This window comes from Haliotis cracherodii, unplaced genomic scaffold (genome assembly GCF_022045235.1).
Source record: "Haliotis cracherodii isolate W230 unplaced genomic scaffold, xgHalCrac1.p SCAF_2, whole genome shotgun sequence".
NCBI lineage: Eukaryota > Metazoa > Mollusca > Gastropoda > Lepetellida > Haliotidae > Haliotis > Haliotis cracherodii.
In genome coordinates, this window is record NW_027266275.1 from 43,771,601 (window position 1) to 43,786,798 (window position 15,198).

The 15,198-nt window shown below is 40.3% G+C and overlaps 1 protein-coding gene across 3 annotated transcripts in view; it reads left to right on the top strand.

The window, feature by feature from the left end:
• Positions 1–14,480, top strand: part of LOC139468137 (SPARC-like) — a 38,046-nt gene extending 23,566 nt beyond the window's left edge. For all 3 annotated transcript variants that reach the window (XM_071249909.1, XM_071249910.1, XM_071249908.1), the window contains exons 6-10: positions 12,586–12,724; positions 12,916–12,998; positions 13,157–13,275; positions 13,533–13,681; positions 13,911–14,480. In XM_071249909.1, the coding sequence (XP_071106010.1) occupies positions 12,586–12,724; positions 12,916–12,998; positions 13,157–13,275; positions 13,533–13,681; positions 13,911–13,963 (543 nt within the window). In that variant the 3' untranslated portion in view covers positions 13,964–14,480. The remainder of the gene's footprint in view (positions 1–12,585; positions 12,725–12,915; positions 12,999–13,156; positions 13,276–13,532; positions 13,682–13,910) is intronic.
• Positions 14,481–15,198: the final 718 nt, after the last annotated feature.

Genomic DNA, 15,198 nt, shown 5'->3' on the forward strand with positions numbered 1-15,198 from the left:
CTCACCACGAAGTACGCGCTATGGCTTGACATGCGAACAACGGACGATGACCAACTACACGGTAGTGGGAGGAGAATAGAAAATGCTAGTGAGGGTGTCACTATACAGATAATGAAGCTCCAGGAAACGGCTGGTAAATTAAACATATATTTGTACATGATTATGGATGCGCAACTTAATATACAGAATGGACGATTCATGCAAGCAATCTATTAATAATCTTTTACCTAAAGATCCGCACTGCACTATCATATGCGGGCAAACGGGCTGTGGAAAAACAGCTTTTATTCTAGATATTTTACAAAGTCATTATCGGGACGTTTTCGATCATATTATTATTCTGTGCCCGACTATAAGCGTTAATAAACGAGGTAAAGTCAGAAAACTGTTATCGGCACCGTAGCACTGTAAACTCGTATTAAAAACCAATCAACCAGCTGCTTATGCAATTGCTTAGCAAAATGTAGCAAAATTATCATCCTCATTCTTTCGCAACAGTTCATTATTACGGGATGTATTGGATATGTCATATTATATTATGTTAGACTTAAATATCTCCTTAGGTATTACATTATGGAATGCGACGAACTCATCGAACAAATGCTCAAAGAATCTGATGTTGATCAACGTGTAGATAAATCTTTAGATAAACATAGAGAAAGACTTGCGGCTTCGGTAGCCGGTGGAAAATGTTCCCAATATTTGGGGGAAAATTATACCATCGAAAAAATTGATAACATGACCGACGAAGAGATTAAAAAACTGTACGCGCGTAACGAGTCTAGACTGGGAGCTACCATGACTAAAACGATAGGGTTGGCTATATTACTACTATACACAGTCGTAGCTAGTACGTTTCTCCCTATCCCGGCAGAAAATCGCATCTATTTATGCGAATCTCTCGAGAAAGACCCATTCATCGAACACGCTATAAGCTCAGTGAGCTGTGAGTTTTATCATAGATACGGAATGTTCTTAGTTCCATTCACCACAGCTTTAATAATGGCTAGGTATTGTCAATTTAAACACACGTGCCCACTTAATAATAATGTAGACTCAAGTGACACCACAACAAATTGTGAACGAGGAAATAACTGCACAATCACAACAGATTGCGGAACAACGAGTGAATGAGGAACCACCACAAACACAGATTGCACCACAGATTGCACAACATGTGAATGAGAAAATACTAAAACCCAGAGTTACTAAGAACCCCCCCAAAATAGCCGCAGGAAGAATGGGAGGACTCGCGAGGAAAGCGAAATTAATAAATAATTCAAATATTGATCCGATTAAAACATGGGCACTAGTAGGAGTTGCTGGTATAGCGGCTGTATGGTTGTTTTATAAGACTGGAGAAGAGAAAACGTCACCCCCGATGCCACAACAACAAGTTCAATTAGAGGTTAGCCCCCATATAATGCTATAAGAAGCATGACTACTCCAGTTACAGATGGTAAAATGTTGGTAAAAGCAACGTATCATTCAGCGGTGGTCACCGGCTTGGCCATTGGCTATGCCCGTATAGCTAAAATGATTACTAAAGACACACCTGCCAAGCTAGATTTTAATGGATATGATATCGGTATGATGATTCTGGATATTGGATTATCAATGGCAACGAAAGATATGCTCATCAAACAAGGGCTTATCCCGGAAGACATAATGAAGTAATTAATTAAACATTTGAATATTTTATATTATTAAACATTTGAATATTTTATATGGCAACAATTGCGATGATGGTCGGTGGAGCTATTGTTAATGCTCTAGCTTTTTGGGGAGTAATTTTTTATTTTCTAGTATGAGGGAATCAAACACTAAAGAAGTTGAAGAGGAGCGTAAACAACATAACAAAGCATTAGAACAACTTGAAAAAGCTCAGTCACAATGGGCGCGGCAGAGAATGAATAGATTAGACTTTATTCATGAAGAACTACATAAGGAAGGACATTCAATTCAAACGTTTAAGGATGTCGAATCTGCCATGCATGAATACTTCCTCGTTTATGGGAAAAAACTTGACCCAATACTGAGACCAACAATGAGTCAGTTTTATACACCGTCAGAGGCTCAGAAAAACCGCGAGGTCGCATTTGTGATAATTTGGTTATCAGCTGTTGCAATTTTCAGCTATACCATGACCTAGTTAGAGCGACAGCTAATCTATAAATAGCGTTGGCTGACTGCCTAATCACTAGTGTAGATGTGATTTGCATTTAGACAAATGATATGATAGATGTACAAACCATGAATCAGTGCAGATTTACACTCATGGGGAAAAAAACTCTATGTAACCGAAGCTGTGTTGATATTTACTGCGGCATACACAATTATTACATCAGGCGCGGAAACATAAACTATACGTGTTCTGTATGTGGGATAGGGGTCAAAGGTCGTTATTGTTTATGGAAGAAACACGGTGCTGATAGGGTAAGGAACCAGATTATTTATGCTAGGAAGAGAGATTACATCAATGAGAGGAATAGGTTTGGGAGAATACGTATTTAGATATATGAAAAACAACCAATTAGACATTTGACTCATTGTGCATATACCATTCAACCACAATGGTTTTTGTCAGAGAGTTGAAGGCTATGGCAAAGCAACGTGGTCTACGTGGATATTCTCGAATGAGAAAAGCTGAATTGATTGATTTACTCGGTTTGGAATACAACAAACCCCAGACTGTTAGAGAACTCAAAGCTCAAGCGAGAAACAGTGGTCTGAGAGGTAATTCTCGAATGAGAAGAGCTGAATTGATCGCTTTACTAGATAATAATGATGATGTTGATAATAATCAACAAGAACATGACGATGTTGATAATAAACAACAAGAATTAATATTTGTACCCACATCCGCCGTCGTTGGTAAATATCTAAGAGGTTGGAAGATGGATATTAATTCCAACATGGATGTTAACGATATTAAGCCCATCATATCGAGTAAAATTAACGAGGAGTTAGATGATTTACATAGTATAAAATAACAGCTGACGATTAAAATGTTATTGAGTAAAAGTAACGCAGACAATAGCACCGAATATAACGAACCATATTTCCGTAGCAATCAAGAAGTTATAACCGAATCCGATACTATAAACGCATCATTAGATACATCAATTCAGAGGATACAGGAAACTTTAGAACGCCCGACTAATAGAGGCTCTGATTGGGGTGTGGATAAAATCGATAGTTTATATTTAGATAAAGCAAATTATATGCCCTTCAAAGGTGGATCTTATATAGATTTACCCCCGTATTATAAGAAGAAAAAAGCCATAATTAACGTAAAAAATAAATCCGATGACTGTTTAAGAATGATGATAAGATCTGCATTGTTCCCCGTAGACAAGCATCCGGATAGACCTTCTAGCTATCCCCAAAACGATGGACTCAACTTCGATGGTATAGACAAACCTACACCAATATCACAAATTGATAAGGTGGAAAAGCAAAATAATTTAGCTATAAATGTTTTCGGACATTCTAAAGGAATTGTTGTACACAGAATAAGCTCCGCTCCGGAACATATCCCCAGAATCAATTCATTTCTGATCGAAAAAGATGGAAAATATCATTATACATGGTTAAAGAGTTTAAACAGGCTATTATACGATCAAACAAAACATAAGGAAAAGAAATATTTCCGCGAAAGATGCCTACATGGGTACAGCAGACAAGATCTATTAAAAGCGCATAAAGAAGACTGTAGAGGTGTTGGACAGACCGCTATCAGGATCGCTATGCCTAAACAGGGAAAAAATATATTAAAATTTGAACATTATTGTAATCAAATGCCAGTACCGTACATAATTTACACGCCGACTTCGAAGCACTTATCAAACCCATAGAAAATAATCAAGATAGTAGTTTTACGTACAAAACTCAAGAACATATTCCTTGTGGGTTTGGATATATAGTTGTAAGGTATGACGGGAAAACAAACCAGCCCGTGATTTACAGAGGTCCCGATGCAGCGGGAAAGTTCCTAGAATATTTACAAAACGAAGAGAGAATAATCAGGGAAAATTTATCGTGTAAGAAACCCATGTGTATGACGAGGGATAATTGGAGGGCCTATAAGCAGTCAATGAGTTGTCATATTTGTAACAAACCCCTGAATGGGGATTCCGTAAGAGATCATTGCCACGTCACGGGTAATTATCGGGGAGCTGCTCATAACGAGTGTAACTTGAAAGTAAAAATGAATTCTCAAACAATACCCATCCCCGTTGTGTTTCACAACCTTAGGGGATACGATTCAAATCTCATTATGCAAGGTATCTCAAAGACTGACAGCGGTTTAACATGCATTCCTAATAATATGGAAAAATACATATTGCTCTCGTTGACTAAACCTATACATTATAGGGACAAGGATGGGAAATCTAGAATAAAGCAAAGTAATGGGCTTAGATTCATAGACTCCGTACAGTTTCTGTTATCTTCTCTGGACAATTTAGCTAATGCGAACAATCCCGATGACTTTGCGATAACAAATCAATATACCGATAAGATAACTCGTCATTTGTTGCTGAGAAAAGGTGTATATCCTTACGAATATATGGATGATTGGTCTAGATTCGAAGAAACTGAATTACCACCCCTTATATCATTCTATAGTAACTTAACAGAATCTAAAATAACAGATGCCGATTATGAACACGCTCTGACGGTCTGGGATAAATTAGGTTGTAAGAATTTAGGCGATTATAACGATCTGTACTTAAAAACCGATGTACAGTTACTCGCCGATATATTCGAGATATTTAGAAAGACATGTTTAAAACAATACGGCTTGGACCCGGCATGGTAATATTCCAGTCCCGGACTATCGTGGGATGCATTGTTGAAGAAGACCGGCGTAGAACTAAAACTACTCACAGATTACGATATGCATGTGTTTATTGAGAAAGGATTAAGAGGTGGTATATCGATGGTAGCGAAAAGGTATTCTAAGGCTAATAATAAATTAGTGGAAGGATACGATCCGAGTAAACCCGACACGCATATATTATATCTGGACGCCAACAATTTGTATGGGCTATGAGTCAACCTTTACCCATGGGTGGTTTTGAGTGGGTCGATGAGAATGATATCCATAATAATGATGCGAATAAAGGGTACATACTAGAAGTTGACTTGGAATATCCAAGTTCGTTACATAAAGATCATAACAGTTATCCGCTAGCTCCCGAAAGATTAATGGTTAATAAAGATTGGATGTCGGAATATCAACGCTCCTTGATCGGTAATAGTAGGTTAGCTAACGTAGAAAAACTCGTACCAAATTTGATGGATAAGACAAAATATATAGTTCACTACAGAAATCTCCAGTTGTATCTATCGTTAGGAATGAAACTTAAGAAAATACACAGAGTTCTAAAGTTTGATCAAAGCCCTTGGATGGAGCCCTATATAAGGTTGAACACAAATTTAAGAAAGATAGCTACCAGTGATTTCGAAAAGAATCTGTATAAGCTCATGAATAACTCAGTATTTGGTAAAACTATGGAGAATCTAAGGAAGCGTGTTGATGTTAAATTAGTCAGATCTAATGAGGAAGAAAGACTCTTAGAGCCAGTCCGGCTTTTAACAGAAGCAAGATATTCGATAACGACTTAGCCGCGTTGCATTTGCAGAAGAGTAATATAAAATTCAACAGACCGGTGTACGTCGGTATGAGTATTCTCGACTTGTCAAAACACTTAATGTATGACTTTTATTACAACGAACTTAAGAAGCAATACGGCGATAGATGCGAGGTGTTATATACCGACACAGATTTTTTGTTGATGGAAATACAAACCGAGGATGTGTATAAAGATATGGCAGAAAAAAACAGATATGTACGACACGAGCGATTACCCAAAAGATAATCCACTGCACAGCGTAGTAAATAAAAAGGTGTTAGGTAAGATGAAGGATGAATGTGCTGGGACTCCTATACCGGAGTATGTCGGATTTAGACCTAAGATGTATTCTATAAAGAAGTCCAATAATGGGGAGATAAGAAAAGCTAAGGGCGTTAAGAAGTATGTTGTAAAAAAGCATATCAAACACGAACAGTATAAAGAAGCATTATTCAACGGTAGAACGTTCAAACACAAGATGAACTCTTTAAGAAGTTACAATCATAGGATAGATGGATTAAGAATAAACAAGACATCATTATCCCCCTTAGATACAAAGAGATGGATTGATAATGATGGTGTAACTACCTATGCTTATGGTTATGGTGGTAATACCGTACCGTTGGGAATTATGAACAAATGCCCTACCCGGTCCATCTTGAAGATAATAAAGAATAGGCTCTCCTTCTTTCGTAAACAATCAACTAATGTTATATGTCTTAAGGGACCATGGGACAGGTTGCGTGACGTAGGCCTCCTTCGAATTCACCGGCCTGGTATAAATATCTTACCCTTATTCTATCCAGAGGTTTTCTTTCTTTGCCTCTCCTCGGTGCTGAAGATTCAGAAGTCACGGATTTCATTTTAATAGCATCGGATGGTTTCTTCCCTATTAATCTCGTTACTTCATTATTCAGCGCATACAACAGCTGATAATCATGTCAACCGTTCGGTTGATCTCAATCGCTCGGATTTCATTTCGATCCCATATTGATAGCCAAACAAACGTTCCGCTAATGTCCTGTTAAATCTTTCGACAATAGCTTGACTGCAGTGGGCCTCTCTTTCACCAAGCCTGATTTCGACATCGTGCTTTGTTAACAGTTTAGTTATCGATCCCATAAACTCGCGACCGGGATCTACTTGAAATAGCTTAGGTCATTTTAGTGGTCCGCGTTTATATATGCGTCTCAGTGCATTAGCTACTTCTGTTGAATCTTTCGAGGTTAATGGCTCAGCCTCTTTGTATCGACTAGCCACATCCACTACAGTTAAAGCGTATTTATACGTTTTGCCTTTTACCTTATCGTGGGGAAGAAACAAGAGGTCAGCCTGATGAACTTCATTCGTTGTAAAAATATCAAACTTCTTCCTCGGTATATAACGCGGTGCCGGTAAATATATTTGCCACATCGCTTGTTTCTTTAACCAATCCTTGGCCACATCTTTAGATACCTTAGCCGCGGTGGCTAATTTTTTTATTGCTCCTACACCTTTCCAATATCCTCGTGGGCTATAGTAAATTTTATTCATTATTAATTAATATTGATGTTTCTTTTAATACGACTTATGACTATCGTTGAATCAAATCATCATTTTTATACTAATAGAAGCATTGATTGGCTCCAGGTGGTGGTGAGCTGGAGTCAATTTAACTTAATCTCATGACTATCGTTGAATCACATAGTCATTTTGGCATAAAAAATCCCCCCTGTAGTGGTGGTATAGGTATATAAATCCGGCTCCAGTGGAAGTGGTCCAGAACAATCATTACCTATAAAAATTTATATCATAGACTCCAGGTGGTGGTGAGCTAGAGTCAATTTAACTTAATTTCATGACTATCGTTGAATCTCATCATCATTTTCACATAAAAATTCCCCCCGTAGTAGTGGTATAGGTATATAAATCTTGCTCCAGTGGAAGTGGTCAAGAACCATCATTACCTATACTACTACATTTAACTTCCTTGACCACCCAGTGTGGCTGTTCCTTGGCCACTGTACTCGGTGTTCTGTGGCTGTCTGTTAGGGCTGGTGGGGGTCAGGCTTCTAAGGTTGTCTGTTAGGGCTGGTGGGGGGCAGGCTTCTGTAGTTATCTGTTAGGGCTGGTGGGGGGCAGGCTTCTGTAGTTATCTGTTAGGGCTGGTAGGGGTCAGGCTTCTGTAGTTATCTGTTAGGGGTGGTGGGGGTCAGGCTTCTCAGGTTGTCTGTTAGGGCTGGTTGGGGTCAGGCTTCTGTAGTTATCTGTTAGGGCTGGTGGGGGGCAGGCTTCTGTAGTTATCTGTTAGGGCTGGTGGGGGTCAGGCTTCTCAGGTTGTCTGTTAGGGCTGGTTGGGGGCAGGCTTCTGTAGTTGTCTGTTAGGGCTGGTTGGGGCCAGTCTTCTGTAGTTGTCTGCTAGGGCTGGTGGTTGCCAGGCTTCTGTGTCTCTCTGTTAGGGCTGGTGGGGGTCAAGCTTCTGTAGTAGTCTGTAGTTGCCTGTTAGGGTTGGTGGGGTCTGTCTTCTGTAGTTGTCTGTTAGGTCTGGTGGGGGTCAAGCTTCTGTAGTTGCCTGTTAGATCTGGTGGGGGTCAGGTGTCTGTAGTTGTCTGTTAGTGCTGGTGGGTACAGGCTTCTGTAGTTGTCTGTTAGCGCTGGTGGGTAAAGGCTTCTGTAGTTGTCTGTTAGTGCTGGTTGGGGCCAGACTTCTGTGGCTGTCTTTGAGGGGTGGTGGGGGTCAAGCTTCTGTAGTTGTCTGTTAGGGCTGGTGGGTAAAGGCTTCTGTAGTTGTCTGTTAGTGCTGGTTGGGGCCAGACTTCTGTGGCTGTCTTTGAGGGGTGGTGGGGGTCAAGCTTCTGTAGTTGTCTGTTAGGGCTGGTGGGTACAGGCTTCTGTAGTTGTCTGTTAGCGCTGGTGGGTAAAGGCTTCTGTAGTTGTCTGTTAGTGCTGGTTGGGGCCAGACTTCTGTGGCTGTCTTTGAGTGGTGGTGGGGGTCAAGGTCCTGTAGTTGTCTGTTAGGGCTGGTGGGTACAGGCTTCTGTAGTTGTCTGTTAGGGCTGCTGGGGGTTAGGTTTCTGTAGTTGTCTGTTAGGGCTGCTGGGGGTTAGGTTTCTGTAGTTGTCTGTTAGGGTTGGTTGGGGCCAGTCTTCTGTATTTGTCTGTTAGGGCTGGTTGGGGCCAGTCTTCTATAGTTGTCTGTTAGGCCTGGTGGGGGCCAGGCTTCTGTGGCCTCTATAACCATGTACTATCTCGATGTTCACGTGATACTGAAGTACAATGGTTCCAGTTTTAAACGGTGCACCACATTCCACAAACCTGGAAACTGCAACAAAAGTATAAAAAAATATTTATAAAATGGTTTATCTGTATTTGGCACAGATAGAGGATTTATATCAGTGATAGATGTGACTTCCTCACTGACAATTATATAATAACTAGATAACGCGACATATATGTATGACATGATGCATAGTTATAATGAGGTATACGATAAAACATAGCAAGGTGATAAACCTCTAAGTACAATGTATCTTGAATCTTGACATCATTTCTGGAGATTCGAACTTGATGACGTAATTTTGACATTATTTTTGAGAGGGAACTGTCTAGCGTGTTGATCCCCATAGATGTAGCTGGATAAACGCAATGGCCAAACGATCGCACCCTAAAGTGGGAGAGATATGACAATCGGTATTTGGAGAAACGGTACAGATAATCGTCAAAATACCCCCTTTACGCTGTTCATAAAATGGACTTGTCCGACATTGCCGAGTTCGGATGGTATTCAGGGAGTTATTTTTATTTAAATATGGGGAAATTATTTTGAAACTTAAAGAGTCTTTGTGCATAATGTCGATATCTCATATAAGAATTAAACGACTCGTGGTCGTTGTTTTTCGTACAATACAACACTGCAGGATAATAAACCACCATTGTTTATTCTCCCTATGGTGATTTATTGTACCATAAACACCGACCATGAGTCGTTTATTTCTTAAAATGAATATATGATCGATATGTGAATATAAACTGAAGTACAAAAGAAAGTACACACCCCTAAAATATCATATATTACGCATATGGTTGAAAAAGTTGTTACATTTTTGGCGCTATCGTAATGTAATGAACAAAACCATTGAGAGCATATCGCAGAAACGTAACCTTGACATTATGATAGGCAACAAAAGCACACATTGTGAAAATGGCAATTTTCTCCATTTGCACGTGCAATGTGCGTAGAAACAGTATAAAAGGCAGTGGATTCTATCGTTCATTACACATTCAACGAAATAAACACAAGACAAATGCCACGTTTAACAGCAGCGGAGCGAGAGAGAGCCGTGGGAATGTCCCAAGTGGGGGCGTCGAACAGTCACATCGCAAGGACCCTTGGCTGCTCCAGGCAAACCATTATCAGACTCCTTCGTCGTGTCAACCAGACTGGCCAGACCTCCGACCGCCCAAGAAGAGGAAGACCGAGAGTGACGACCCCTGCAGAAGACCGGTACATACGCACATTACACCTGCGCAACAGGTTCCTCACCATGGCATCAACAGCGTCGACAGCGTTAGGTCACCACATCAGCAGGAACACAGTCATGAGACGACTACGAGCTGCCGGTATCCGGGCTTATCGACCATTCCGTGGGATGACCTTGACCGCTCAACACCGTATCAGCCGTCTTCGCTGGGCAAGAAGAGTCAGACGCTGGCAACGTCGTGACTGGTCACGAGTCCTCTTTACCGATGAAAGTCGATTCAACCTCTACCATGCTGACGGTAGAGTGAGAGTCTACCGACGTAGAGGCGAGCGACTGGCTGGAGCATGTGTCCAACAAGTTCATCCTTTTGGCGAGGCAGCGTTATGGTTTGGGGAGGCATTTGCGGCGAACGGAAGACGGATTTGGTCATTCTCCACCAGACCCTGACAGCCCAGAGGTACAGGGACCAAGTGTTACAGCCGGTGGTGATCCCCTTCATGCAGAGGCAAAGGCAGGGGTTTCTTTTTCAGCAAGATAACGCCCGACCACACACCGCTAGACTCACTATGGACTTCCTGAACCGTCAGAACATTCAGCTTTTGCCTTGGCCGTCACGCTCTCCGGACTTGTCACCCATTGAACACCTGTGGGACCATCTCGGTAGACAGTTGCGACGACGTGCACAGCCACCAACCACCATACCACAGCTGGAACAGGCTTTGCGAGAAGAGTGGCAGCGGATCCCTAATGACGTCATCCGACGGTTGACCTTTTCCATGAGAAGGCGTGTCCTGGCTTGCATTAACTCAAATGGGGGTCATACGAGGTACTGAGACCACTCGCATGGCCTTCATACCTGGGACTGTCATCATTTCTACAAGTTTGATTTTTGATGAGTGACCGCCTATGGACGTTATTGTCAACTGAAAAGTTTTATGTGGCCACAAATCTTTAAATCCATTCCAAACATGTTTGAAAATGACTCAACAATGACATTAAACATTACAATCACAATAAAGTTTGCCCTGTCTTCTTTTACTGTCAGAATAGTGGGGTGTGTACTTTCTTTTGTACTTCAGTTTATATGGATAACGGGACATGAAAAAAATATATGGAAAAAACAGAGCTCCCGATAACTTTTTGAGCAATTGAGTTTTTACTATTTTAATTGGGTTATTACATTTTTCATTGGGTAACCAATGTTTTTTCACTCATCTATTCATCACTCTATTGGGTATGTCCCAAAATTAGTGAACATTTTAAGATTTTTAAAACATGTAATATTGTTTCAGATGTATATAACTGTCTCGGAAAGTAAATTAGCTCGTAAGTGTGTTTCGGAAATTAGCTCCATTGAATCCATGCTGAAAAAGCTTGTTTTGGTATTTACGCGAACTGTTTTTAAACATTTGAGTTTTTCATTTATTGCATGCGTTTCTGAACGCAAGTTTATTGAAAGTAATTGGGTTTTGGATATGTTGGGGTGTATTTTACGGAAATACGCTGCTTACCTGTAGCTCTGCAAAATTAACCAGATGTGGATATTATAAGATGCATTTGTTCATGTGTTGATATAACGATGTACATTTTGCATGACAAAAATAACATGTACTTAGTTTATGCCATCAAACGATGACAAGTAATGTATATAAATTTAGTTAATGAAATGAAAGATAACGAGTGAAAAATGAAGAAAATCAAGCAAAATTGAATTCTGTTCATACTTTATGCCTTGGAATGATAACGAGTCACGGACATGGAAAATATAACCAGACAGGGAGACAAGACATGCGGTATAAATAACAATATATGGATATGTTACTGTGAAATCCGACTTCATGAAATTACTAAATATTTAGTTAGTGTAATGACTAACCATGCTAACCCAACTAGTCATTTCACTCATTTCACAGTCTGACTGCAACGTATACATGATTTGGTGTACAAAGATAACGAGAATTCGTATCAGAATGATCTGACACCTAGAAATAACGATATCTACTGTATACGCCTTGGCCGCATCCGTGGTCTAGTGGTAGATCGTTCGCCCCGGGAGCAGAAGGTCCAGGTTCGAATCCCGGTCGCGTCAAACCAAAACACGTTGAAAGATGGTACATTTTGTTACCCTGCCTGGCACTCGGCATTTACAAGGACTGGTCGGCTCGGGGTCAGTATACTGTCTGAGTGTCATGTTAAACTGAAGCATGGTATCTTAGTGGGCTAGCACTATAAAATCGGAATTGGTCCAGACTAGTACAAGCAACCACATACACACGTGCATGCACGTCTGTATGTAAGTGCATTAATCTTGGACGGGACATTAAACCCAATTTCACCTCACCTCACCAGTATACGACTAAAGGAATACAGAAACATGTATACTCGATACAATATACAACTATAACGAGAAATACATAGCTTATATGATATATTAAATTAAGAAGACTTCTCATCTTCTAGTTATTCAGCACATGCTGTCATTGCAGGTATGCAGCACGAAAAACCAGACCTACGAAAGCGAGTGTGAGCTAGATCGCGATCACTGTCTGTGTAAGACCAAACAGCCCGGTTGCAGCAACGCCAGACTCAACAAAATACAGCTTGATTACTTTGGGGGCTGTCGAAGTAGGTTTGGCTACATATAATCATGACAGCAATAGAGAAACAAAACATATAAGTATGCTACTTTATGGAGTCCTGAATACTGAAATTTGTACCATCTGAATTAGGGTCAGTGTGCGTTTCTAATAGATTATAAGATTATAAGATTGTGTAAAGATGCGTTCTTGAGGTGAGTGTATTTCATTATATTGCAGAACTGACAAAGTGTCCCGACGATGAATTTGAGGAATTCCCTATAAGGATGAAGGAATGGTTGTTCCTCGTCATGAAACAGCTGGTGAGACAACTTGTAGAAATGTACTGGTTGATTTGTTCATTTTTAGAAGGCATCCTAGGTATAGTTTCTCGAACATTTATGCAACCTGCGCCATCTCCCTGTCAATAGAAATAGCATTTTCTAATCCATGAACTAAACTACGTATATTTATGTTCAAGGCTTCTCGAGATGAACTTGGCGAGTATATAGACCTCCTGGACAAGGCCAGGAACGATGCCAACCACACAGAGGCCGTGCTATGGAAGTTCTGTGACCTTGACTCCAGTCCACAAGACAGGTTAGAACATACTGGACGTGATACAGGGAAAAAAGTGTTTTGTACAGTAAAACAGCATCATGGGATAATATCCTTGTAAAACACTGGCTATCCAAAATCCTATTTATCGTCAGAATGAATGAAACGATTAACCATATGTAAGTAGATACAGCATTACTTGTGGCACATGAGGACATGATAAGCCACCCTCCTAGTTCCTCTGCAAGATCCATTGTAAGTTCAATGTTTTTGTTCACTCTGATCAATTCCTGCTTCAGACAAGTGTCCCGGAGAGAACTGCAATACATTGTTCAGTCTTTGAAGGCGTGGGAGCACTGCCTTGTTCCCTTCCTGTCCATGTGCGATCAAGACAGCAATCGCAAGATCACACTTACAGAATGGGGAGCCTGCCTCGGCGTTAACTCAAGTAAGAGAAATATTTATACCTTAGAGACACATGCAGACATGCCATGTGTCCGTGGTTCAAGTACTTAAAGGTCTATTCCATCAATAATATTCCATCCGCACCATGTAACCTTTTTGCATAATTCTATCTTTATTGGTTTGTGTGTGTACGTTTCAGTGCCATTTGGAGATAATGTATTATTTGAACCGTCGATTGTGAGCAGATTAACAGATATAGATTGTGCTTTCAGAGAAAATCTCGGACAAATGCATTGACATCCGGGCCCGGGCCAAAAGACACTAGAAGGAATGAGTCCTAACTGACCAGGCCAACGCATCACAGGGACATCAAGAACATCTTGTAACTGAAGAAAGCTATACCGATAAAGAAACTAGATTTTAAAAAAATAATGTCTGTAACACCAATTCAATACACATTATCAAAAAGAACCAAAGACGAAATGGACGGGAAGAAAATCACAGAAAGTTATACATGATAATAGTTAAATGTTTACAATTAACATTGCATCGGCGTTTATCTCAGGTATATGGAGATATGATATTTATTTTACTTCATACAGAACATGTTTAACATTTATATCAAATCAAATTCAATTCAGAACCTGTCATGTTTCGAAGTTATATTTATGAAACTGGTATAATATTAATCAAGAGGTTAATATCCCTAATTTGGTATTCAAATATGTGACATAGCGTTGTTTGCTTTCTAGTTAACACTGGTTCTACTTTCAAGAGAACTGTAATCACTGCCAAACACCTTTTATTGATACACAATAAATCACAAGATTGATAAACAGTGATACATGTGTTTAATGGTTTTTGGATCAATCGTCTTTGACCTGACAGGAGAGTGTATGTAGGAATGTCAAAGGAAAATCCATGTGTAATATGTTTCAACGTGAAGCCACAACATCAGCATCACAGGGCGTTATTCTTACGAAAGCCTAATGGTGCTACTTTGGTAGCATAATATTATTAACCGAAATCTGAAATTCCATCTTCCTGAGCCAAGAGCGTTAACTGACTTTTAAAGTCCAGTTTCCAACCGTGCCGAACTACGCTGGAATTCCTGGGCTCGTAGCGCCGCCAGTGGCTATTACGAGTTATGTCCCTTCTAAGCCTCTCCTATGGACCAATCAGATTCCACCCCTAGTATCACTTGCATTTGCTTCAAACAAAATGGCGACGCCCAGTCAAGACGATCTGATCGATAATCAAGATATATATTGTGATAAAACGGACCTTACATCGCGAAGTGCATCAAATCACGTGAGCGACTTGAAACAGTAAAAGATTTGGAAAATACCTGTTCACGCCGAGTTGGCGGTGCACATGCTTTGCATATTCTGCAATCGACCGAAATCAACGAACAGTTTACGAACCGGATTTTGATTTCATTGCGCGAGTTTGATTGGACTATGCATAGACTCGTTAGTCCAGCCAAAATCTAACTTTATAATACCAGCCTAGTTCGGTAAGGGTGGACACTGGACTTTTATAGTCAGTTAACGCTCTTGC